The 11,173-nt window shown below is 39.3% G+C and overlaps 1 protein-coding gene across 2 annotated transcripts in view; it reads left to right on the top strand.

Moving 5' to 3' along the window:
* The first annotated feature begins 3,925 nt into the window (after positions 1-3,925).
* The window catches only part of DNAL1 (dynein, axonemal, light chain 1), a 33,042-nt gene continuing 25,794 nt past the window's right edge, over positions 3,926-11,173 (top strand). The window contains exons 1-2 of one of the 2 annotated variants that reach the window (XM_011949600.1): positions 3,926-4,039; positions 7,075-7,130. In XM_011949600.1, the coding sequence (XP_011804990.1) occupies positions 4,005-4,039; positions 7,075-7,130 (91 nt within the window). In that variant the 5' untranslated portion in view covers positions 3,926-4,004. Of the gene's footprint in view, positions 4,044-7,074; positions 7,131-11,173 lie in introns of both variants that reach the window. The other variant, XM_011949601.1, reaches the window with a different exon arrangement.

Raw genomic sequence — 11,173 nt, 5'->3', positions numbered from 1 at the left:
AGAATGGCGTGAACCCAGGAGGCAGAGCTTGCAGTGAGCTGAGATCCGGCCACTGCACTCCAGCCTGGGCGACAGAGCGAGACTCTGTCTCAAAAAAAAAGAAAAAAAACAACAACAAAAAACTTAATACACACATACAAACACACAGTCATACATGCACATGAGCACAAGTAAACTTGGGAAAATCAGAATAAAATCAGTGGATTGTATCAATAGCAATACTATAGTTATATTATACTGTAGGCATAAAATGCTACGCTTGGGGGAACTGGACAAACTTCAAATATTGTAATAAAAATTTCAATCAAAAAAATCTGACCACTGGAAGATTTAAATATGGAAAAGCCGATTTTACCTATTGCTATAAAATTGCTGGAATTTCTGTGTTAATACGTTTTCTTTTTCAACTGTATCATCACTAAGCTACATATCATTTTCATATGCTGGAGTCATACGGGTTGTGAATTATCTAGGCTTTAGAAGGTGGTTTTAGCCTCGTGGAGGTTAGTATAGAGGCAATCAATATGGACAATGTAAATCATGCATAGGCAACTGAAAAGAAAACACTGAATAAAAATACTCAAGTAGCAATACTAGAAAGGAAACTACATTGTAAAAAACATGCATTATATATAAATTATATTTTCAGTATTATATAACATTCTATACGGTTTGAACAGTATACAATTCAGCATTGTAGACATAATTTCCATAGAGTACAGAGATGGCTTCTGAATTTCTGTGCCCATAAACTTGTCTATGTTATCAGTAGTTTTTTTGCTTTGATTCTCGGCCTTTTGACTAAGATCTAGTGTAGTTTTTTTGCATAATAATGTACCTTTTGCTTTTGTAAATAGGCTTTGAATAAAAAGGCTTTCAGAAGTGTTGGTGTCTGGGGAAAATAGACAAAAGTCGATAAAATAATGAAATACTTGAATTCTTGTTTTAGTGCTTATAAATTTCTCATTTACTTTAAATGTATTTTTATAATTTATTTCTGTTTGGTTAAATATTTAATGAAAAATCTTAAGAAAGAAAAGAATATAGAGTAGACTTAGTACCAGATTTCATTTTCCTTGAATTGGATTTTGAGACTTTATTTTACTTACAATAACTAGTGTTTTTTTTGTTTTGGCTGGTAGAGTCTGTTTCTAGATTACATTGTGGCCATACATTTTTTACATTTTTTTTTTTTTTTGAGACAGTGTCTCGCTCTGTCACCCAGGCTGGAGTGCAGTGTCACAATCATAGCTCACTGCAGCCTCAGTGTCCTAGGCTCAAACACCTGAGTAGCTGGGAGTACAGGTGTGCATTACCACCCTGGCTAATTTGTTGTTGTTGCTGTTGTTGTAGAGACAGAGTCTCATTATGTTGCCCAGGCTGGTCTTGAACTCCTGAGCCCAAGTGATCCTCTTGCCTCAGCCTCCCATGGTGCTGGGATTACAGGCGTGAGCCACTGTGCCTGGCCCATGCATTTTTGATTTGAAGATTATTCAAAGACATCAATCTCACTTTTTCATTGATTCATGCAACATTTATTGAGGATCTACTAGGTGTCAATTTCTCCTCCTCTAACCTACAAATATATGACATAAAAATAAACACTGATTGGATGTGTATTAGATCTTACAACTGATTGTATATTTTCTATCATTATTATTAAATATATTTTATTTTTCTTTTAATTTAATTTTGTTAAAGTAAAGATGGGGTCTCACTATATTGCCCAGGCTGGTCTCAAACTCCTGAGCTCAAGTGATCCTCCAAGCTCAACCTCCCAAAGTGCTAGGATTATAGGCATGAGCCATTGTGCCCAGCCTGTTTTCTATTATTGACATGTGGTGGTTTAAGTTTTTGAAAGGAGTTTTGTGTGTCTTACACTGCAGTGGGTTATAAAAAACATAGGAAAGCAAAGGAAATGGCTCCTGAGCTTCTAGTTTTGTTTGGTTAGTTTGTTTGTTTTTCTGGGGACAGAGTCTCTGTTCCCCGAGGCTGCAGTGCAGTGAGCTCAAGTGATCCTCCCACCTCAGCCTCCACCTCCCAATACTATGAAGTATTGGCACATCACCAAGATGTGGTGTGTGCCACCACATCTGGCTGATTTTTAAATTATTTGTAGAAATGAGGTCTTGCTGCGTTGTTCAGGCTGGTTTCCAACTCTTGGGCTCAAGCAATCCTCCTTCTTTGGCCTCCCAAATTGCTGGTATTACAGGCATGAGCCACTGTGCCTGTTTGTCACTTTACTATTGTGTTGAGTTCCCTTGTCAGATGAATAGTTTGCAAATATTTTCTCCCATTCAACAGGTTTTCTCTTCACTCTGTTGATTGTTTCCTCTGCTGTGCAGAAGCTTTTTATTTTTATTTTTATGTTTTGAGATGGAGTCTCGCTTTGTTGCCCAGGATGGAGTGCAATGGCATCATCTCAGCTCACTGCAACCTCCGCCTCCCAGGTTTACGCCATTCTCCTGCCTCAGCCTCCCAAGTAGCTGGGATTACAGGTGCGCACCACCACGCCCGGCAACTTTTTTGTGTTTTTAGTAGAGATGGTGTTTCACCATGTTGGCCAGGCTGTTCTTTTTTTTTTTTTTTTTTTTTGTTTGAGACGGAGTCTTGCTCTGTCGCCCGGGCTGGAGTGCAGTGGCCGGATCTCAGCTCACTACAAGCTCTGCCTCCCGGGTTTATGCCATTCTCCTGCCTCAGCCTCCCGAGTAGCTGGGACTACAGGCGCCCACCACCTCGCCCGGCTAGTTTTTTGTATTTTTTAGTAGAGACGGGGTTTCACAGTGTTAGCCAGGATGGTCTCGATCTCCTGACCTCGTGATCCTCCCGTCTCTGCCTCCCAAAGTGCTGGGATTACAGGCTTGAGCCACCGCGCCGGGCCCAGGCTGTTCTTAAACTCCTGACCTCAGGTGATCCACCCATCTTGGCCTCTCGAAGTGCTGGGGTTACAGGCATGCACCACCATGCCTGCCTGGAAGCTTTTTAGTTTTAGTTCCATTGTTTATTTTTGTTTTTGTTGCCTGTGCTTTTGAGGACTTAGCCATAAAATCTTCTCCTAGATCAATGTCCTGAAGTGTTTTCCCTCTATTTTCTTCTAGTGGCTTTATAGTTTTGAGTCTTACCTTTAAGTTTTTAATTCATCATGGTCGATTTTTGCATATGGTGAGAGAAAGGGGTCCAGTTTCATTCATCTGCATTTGGATATCCAGTTTTTCCAGCACCATTTATTGAAGAGGGTATCCTTTTCCCAATGTATGTTCTTGGTGCCTTTGTCAAAAATCAGTTGGCTGTAAATACATGGACTTATTTCTGGATTCTCCATTCCATTCTATTGGTCTGTGTATCTGCTTTTATACCAATACCGTGCTGTTTGGGTTGTGTTCACCTTATAATATATTTTGAAATCAGGTAGTCTGATCACATCCAATTTTGTTCTTTTTGCTCAGGATTGTTTTGGCTATTTGTGTTCTTTTTTGGTTCCATATAAATTTTAGGACTTTTTTCTATTTCTGTGAAAAATGACATTGGTATTTTGATAGGAATTACATTGAATCTGTAGCTTGTATTGGGAAGTATGGTCATTTTAATTATATTAATTCTTCTGATCCACGAATATGGGATATCTTTGCATTTGTTTGTGTCCTTTTCAAATTGTAAATACCACAAAAATAAAAGTTTTTTAAAAATTTTCTCCTCATTTTCATTTGGTAGGGACCTAATAGTTATCTGATTCAGCCACATATAAATCTGATTATCAGGGTCAGTAGGTAAATGTTTTCCATAAGCTAATGGTAAAGAATTATTAAGCAGTTTGCTAAATTGTAGCAATTGTTTTGAAATAAACATGGAAAAGCCTTGGGAAATTCTGGCCTCTTTTGGTTCCACATTACAATCATGGGTTATTTCTTCCAAATGTATTTTTCTCATAGGAAGAGAAAACTGGCCAGAGGCCATCTGAAGCCAAAGAGATAAAACTTTATGCCCAGATTCCCCCTATAGAGAAGATGGATGCATCCTTGTCCATGCTTGCTAATTGCGAGTAAGTTCTCTTTTCATCCTTCTAGTATTGCTGTTAGGTTTCCCTTTCTTTTCTTAAACACACAAAATAAGAAAATATGTTTGTTTTCTGTGGTCTTCATTTTTTTTTTGTTTGCTTTAGTATAATTCTCCCTTTGGCAAGGCCAAACATGAGAAATGACTGGTTTATGGGATTATTAATAGAAACTATTGAACAGTACAGTACAATTTTTTTTTTTTTTTGAGATGGAGTCTGGCTCTATCGCCCAGGCTGGAGTGCAATGGCACGATCTCAGCTCACTGCAACGTATGCCTCCCGGGTTTAAGCAATTCTCCTGCCTCAGCCTCCCAGGTAGCTGAGACTACAGGCACGTGCCACCATGCCCAGCAAATTTTTTGTATTTTTAGTAGAGACAGGGTTTCACCATGTTAGCCAGGATGATCTTGATCCCTTGACCTCGTGATCTGCCCACCTCGGCCTCCCAAAGTGCTGAGATTACCGGCATGAGCCACTGCGCCTGGCCGAACAATTCAATATTTTTAGTACAGTTTTTATAATGTGTTTGAAAATATACATCTCCTAGTCTTTTGGGAGAAGCTAAATAACACAATAAACTATATATTTTTAAAATACGGAATGCGTCATGAATGTGTATGTCATCCTTGTGCAGGGGCCATGCTAATTTATCATTCCAGTTTAGTACATGTGCTGCTGAAGCGAGCACCACAATAAACTATAAAATCTACTACTTTCTCTTGTAAAATTATCCACAAAGTCAGAAATGTATTTTCTTACTACGTGCCTAAGAGATACCCCTTAAAAAAAAGTTTAAAGTTAATAAAAACACGTTGTAAAACATCTGGAAAATATAAGCAGCACAAAGAAAAGGAATTAACATCAACCAAAATCCAGCACTGTGTGAGAACCAGTGCTAGCATTTTTGTAGAGCCTTCTAACTTAAAAAAAAAAAAAAAAAATTCTAATTGGGATCAAATTATCCTTTTTTTTTTGAGACATTCTTTGTCACCCAGGCTGCAGTGCAGTGATGTGATCTTGGCTCATTGGAACCTCTGCCTCCTGGGTTCAAGCAATTCTCCTGCCTCAGCCTCCCAAGTAGCTGGGACTACAAGCGCTCGCCACCACACCTGGCTAATTTTTTTTGTATTTTTAGTAGAGATGGGGTTTCACCATGTTGGCCGAGTTGGTCTCGAACTCCTGACCTCAAGTGATCCACCCACCTCAGCCTTCCAAAGTGCTGGGACTACAGGCATGAGCCACTGTGCCCGGACTACTTATTTTGTAATCCTATATCCTGTGACTTTAAATATCAAATCTATAGTAATTTCTTTTAATTTTTTTTCTCAATATATGTATTTTAGCAGCATTCTGTGGCTAATTTGAGGCAATTATACCATGTTGCCTTGTAACCATGTTTTTAGGCTACAAGTGTCTCTCATCAGGGCTATAGTATACCATAGAATCACTAGGTTTTTTTCTGATTTCTTCACCCTGTGTTTGTCTAAGTGTGATCCCTTGATCATCTGCACTTTATGCAAGAGATCAGCCCCATCCCAAATTTATAGAAATAGAATATTTACTGATGAAACCTAGGAATCTGCATTTACAGTAAGCAACTCGGGTAATTCTAGGACGCATATTTGTGAACCCATGCATTAGACTAATATCCATCTGTGGGATCAAAGGGGAGAGCAAACATATTTAGCTTTTGTACACAGCTTGTTCTTTGTGATGAGAACACAGTGTGTCACGTAAAAATCCACCACTACATGCTTTTTTGGCATCAGGCATGATTTCAAAGTGGTCAAATATTTTTTTTATCATAAAGCCATCTCAAAGGCAAACAAATTTGAGAAGGTTTTGTACCTCATACTAAAGTACCTTGTATATCACCTCGAGTCAACCTGTTCACATTTTGCTGACAATTTCTTTGTGCTGGCTGCCTTAACAAGAATTAAAGAATTGTTTCCCAACGGTATTCCTAGATTTAAAGGCACTCCATTAATCGCTGGGAGTTCTCAGAAGTGGGGGGTGACTAGAAAATATACAGATTTGGCCAGTCGTTTACATGACTTGCACACTCATAATCCCAGCTACTTGGGTGGCTGAGGCATGAAAATCACTTGAACCCAGGAGGCAGAGGTTGCAGTGAACTGAGATCATGCCACTGCACTCCAGCCTGGGCCACAGAGTGAGACTCTGTCTCAAAAAAAAAAAAAAAAGTATTGTTCTACTAGATGGTTTTTAAACTATGTATCTAGACATCTTCCCAAGTCGGTATCTATAGCCCAATCTTCTTTGTTTTAGTGGCAGCTTAATATTTCACTATCTGTTCCTCAGTTAACAGGTGTTTATAGATTTTTTCAATTTGTCTGCCATTCCAGTAATACATATAATCTAGTTCATATATCTTTTGGCATTTATATTAATATTTCAGTAGGATGTATTTCTATAAGTGAAAAACTGAGTCAAGAAATGTATGCATTAAAAAATTTGATAATACCAGGGCCAGGCGCGGTGACTCATACTTCTAATCCCAGCACTTTTGGGAGGCCAAAGCAAGTGGATCACTTGAGGTCAGGAGTTCAAGACCATCTTGGCCAACATGGTGAAACCCTATCTCCACTAAAAATACAAAAATTAGCCAGGCATGGTAGCAGGCACCTGTAATCCCAGCTACTTGGGTGGCTGAGGCAGGAGAATTGCTTGAACCAGGGAGGTGGAAGTTGCAGTGAGCTGAAATGGTGCTACTGCACTCCAGCTTAGGTGACAGAGTGAGACTGTGTCTTAAGAAGAAAAAAAAATTGTTAATACCAAATTGCCCTCAAGAAGATTTTTTCAAATTTTCACCAAGTGTTTATTAACTTATGTAATCAGAGAAAAACAATGGTTTTAAAATGAAGTAATAAATGCTATGATTGAGTGGGGAAGTATTACTTAAATACTATCTTTCATGGGCACTGTTGTTAAGGAATAATTTCTGATTTACCATTTAAGTTTTTCGCATTAATTTAAATTTTTTCTTTGTTCTTTTAAAGGAAGCTTTCACTGTCTACAAACTGCATTGAAAAAATTGCCAACCTGAATGGCTTAAGTAAGTGATTCACAGTAACAGATAGTTCATGGATTTCCTAGTTCTTTTAATAAACATTCCAGAGACAATATGTAATTCCAGAAGCTGGCACCTGTTTTAGCCATACTTGTTGTCAGATAATAGAATACATAGACTATGTCTTAAGTTTGATTACCCAAAGAAAAGTAGAGATAGCATGAGCTCTGAACATTTTAAAGACATTTAAAAGCTTTTATAGAGTTAGAATTGAGATGTCTTAAATATAATATCATATTTTTAATTATATATTTCTTTGTTCAGATTTGTCTTTTCTGTATTTCCAACTTATGTTTAACTTTTAATTCATCATCCCTGTTTTTCCCATGCTCCTTATCCTTGTTAATGACATTGCCTCCCTCCCAGTTGCCAAGGCCTCTGACTCTGTGTTAGTTTCCTATGGCTTTTTTTGATTTGATGGCTTAAAATGATGGATTTGTATTGTCTTATGGTTCTGGAGACCAGAAGTCTGAAATCAGTTTCATCTGGTGAAAATCAAGCCATGCTCCCTCTGGAGGCTGGAGGAGAATCTTTCTCTAGCCTCTTCCAGCTTCTGGTGACGGCTGCATTCCTTGGCTTGTGACTCATCACTCCAGTCTCTGCCTGTAGTCACATTGGCTTCTCCTTCTGTGTCAAATCTCTGTCTGCCTCCCTCTTATGAGGATACATGTGATTGCATTAGGGCACACCCTGATCTTGAGGATAATCTCCCCATCTCTCAAGATCCTTAATCATATCTGCAAAGTACTTTTTTTTGTCATATAAGGTAACATTCACAGGTTCCAGGGATTAGAATGTAGGTATCTTTGGGGAGCCATTGTTTAGCCTACCACAGTCTCTCTTGAAGCCCTATATGCAAGTTCATCATTAAATCCTGTTAACTCTACTCTTTGAAGGAGCACTGAAATAAAGTATTGCTTTTCCATTTCCAAGAGTTACAACTTTAATTTAGACCCTCATCATCTTCCCCTTAGGTCATGTTCTTCAAACATTTTGACTACTTTCCATTGTAAGAAATACATCTGAATGTATTATACATTCATATGAATATGCATATCAAATATGTATATACACATATAAACTTGAGTAAAGTTTGCAAGACAGCGTTTACCTTTATATAGCAGAGATCCCAGTAATTTTTTTGTTTTTTTGAGCTGGCGTCTCACTCTGTTGCCCAGGCTGGATTTCAGTGGTACAATCTCAGCTCACTATAATCTCCGCCTCCTGGGTTCAAGCAGTTCTCCTGCCTCAGTCTCCCGAGTAGCTGGGATTACAGGTGCCCACTGCCACGCCTGGCTGATTTTTGTATTTTTAGTAGAGACAGGGTTTCACCGTGTTGGCCAGGCTGGTCTCGAACTTCTGACCTAAAGTGATCCACCCGCCTTAGCCTCCCAAAATGCTAGGATTATAGGCGTGAGCCACCACGCCTGGCCACTTCCATTATGTGTTTTTAAAATTTTATTTCTTTTTTTTTTTTTTTGGGCTGAGCCTCGCTCTGTCGCCCAGGTTGGAGTGCAGTGGTGCGATCTCAGGTCACTGCAAGCTCCGCCTCCTGGGTTCACACCATTCTCCTGCCTCAACCTCCCGAGTAGCTAGGACCGCAAGCACCTGCCACCATGCTCAGCTAATATTTTTTGTAATTTTAGTTTCGTGTTAGCCAGGATGGTCTCGATCTCCTGACTAACCTCTTGATCCGCCCGCCTCGGCCTCCCAAAGTGCTGGGATTACAGACGTGAGCCACCACGCCTGGCTTTTTTTTTTTTTTTTAATGTTGATCACAACACACTAAATTGATTTCACAACCTATTAATTTAGGCTCACGACCCATAATTTGAAAAACACTATTATAACTTTTGTGATAGTGAAACAGGTCAGGGTCACTGGTCTCATTATCTAAGGTGTTATCCTAGTTCGTTGTCTCATGACTGAGAAAATTAAGGAATGTGGATGCAAAGGGTGAGGTTGCAGTGAAAGTTTAATGAGTGAAAAAAGAAAGCTCTCTGCAGTGGAGAGGGAACCCCAAGTGAGTTGCTGTTTGTACAGTTGAATTCAAAAACTTTTATAAGAAACTCCTCTCACCTCTGTAGCTGTTTAAGTAACTTCTCTTATCTGAAAAGCTGTCTGCACAACTCCCCCTTATCTATGTAGTTGTGGGTATATCTCCAGACAAGCATCAAAGCATTGCTTTTCTTCTTTGTATAATTGTGAGTTTATTTTAGGTAAGTCCCTTTCCTCCCTGTACAAGTTCCCAGGGAGCCTACTGTGTACATATCTGGAAAGGGGAAGAAACTTTCTTGGGAGCCCGCCATTTACACAAAGAACAATTTGTGCTGGACCCTACATACTTACCCGTGCAGGTGCTGCCTGAGTTTTCCCCAGGCTGTTGTATTTTTGCCTGTAGCTATGAAAAGCAGGCAGGCTGCTTTTCCAAGGACTGGCCTTAACTGTTTACTTAACTGATTTCTCCTTTTCTTCTCCCTCAATAGCCTCCTAATTGATCTCCTTTTCTCCTGTATTTCTGCCCTTCAGGTGGCCTTCCTCACTGATAACAGAGTTTTCTTTCTAAAAATATTATTTGAATATCATTATATCAGAGACCTTTTAATGGTACCTCTTTGCCTAGTAAAGACCAAATACTTTGATGGTGCATTCAAAGTCGTCTAAAAGCTTTTACTATCCAATTCACACCCAAATATACTATTTTAAAAATGACTTTGTAACATTTATTAATGCAATACTTTTCACTGAGAACAGCTTCTTCCTGTAACAGGAAAATCCTATAAGAAATTAAGATTAAGAATGCAGCCAGATACTGTGGCTTATGCCTATAATCCCAGCACTTTGGGAGGCTGAGGCAGGTGGATCACTTAAGTTCAGGATTTTGAGACCAGCCTGGGCAACATAGTGAGATCCCCGTTTCTTTTTTTCTTTTTTGAGACGGAGTCTGGCTCTGTCGCCCAGGCTGGAGTGCAGTGGCCGGATCTCAGCTCACTGCAAGCTCCGCCTCCTGGGTTCACGCCATTCTCCTGCCTCAGCCTCCCAAGTAGCTGGGACTACAGGTGCCCGCTACCACACCCGGCTAATTTTTTGTATTTTTAGTAGAGATGGGGTTTCACCGTGTTGGCCAGGATGGTCTTGATCTCCTGACTAACCTCTTGATCCGCCCGTCTCGGCCTCCCAAAGTGTTGGGATTACAGGCGTAAGCCACCACGCCCAGCCCTGAGACCCCTAAAAATTTTAAAAATTATCTGGGCATGGTGGTGTTTGCCTGTAGTCCCAGCTACTTGGGAGGAAGATTACTTGAGCTCAGGAGAGTGAGTCTGCAGCGAGCTATAATAGTGCTACTGCACTCCAGCCTGTGCAACAGAGCAAGACCTTGTCTCAAAAAAAAAAAAAAAAAATTACGAATGCTATGTGTGAATGTCACCCCTCCTTAAAGACTTCCCTCATCTCCATCGTCAAAATTAATTACTCCTTTGGGGATATTCATAACAGTCTACTTGGATTATAATAATAATTACCTATCTCATATAATTATTGTGAAGACTGAGTTAGTATATATAGAGTACTTAGAATTATGCCTGGTGCATATAAAATGCGCAACAAATATTAATCATTATTATAGTTAATTGGGAATATGTTCTGCTCTTTAGATAGTGAATTCCTTGAGGAAAAGTATCATCTTGTTAATATTTTAATCTTCTATTCCAGTACCCCCACCCCTCGTACCTTACTCAAAGTCAGCATTCAGTACTTACACACTGCTGGAAAGTTGGCCTTCAGTATTTACATAGTGTTAACTAGTAGAGTTGTGTTGTGAGATGCCTGTCTATTCTAATTTTTTGCTGACTCACTCATTAAACAATTTAAGCTATTACATTTTATTCTCTGCCTCAGCTTTTTTGTCTGTAATTGAAGTAACTTGCTTAAATGTGACTAAGCAAGTTGATAACGTATTATTTATGTTATTATTTATCATGACAGATTACATGCTTTTCTTTTTTTTTTTTTTTTTGAGACAGAGTCTC

Source organism: Colobus angolensis, unplaced genomic scaffold (genome assembly GCF_000951035.1).
Source record: "Colobus angolensis palliatus isolate OR3802 unplaced genomic scaffold, Cang.pa_1.0 Scaffold3, whole genome shotgun sequence".
NCBI classification, from domain to species: domain Eukaryota; kingdom Metazoa; phylum Chordata; class Mammalia; order Primates; family Cercopithecidae; genus Colobus; species Colobus angolensis.
This window is presented reverse-complemented; position numbering and strand designations above follow the sequence as displayed.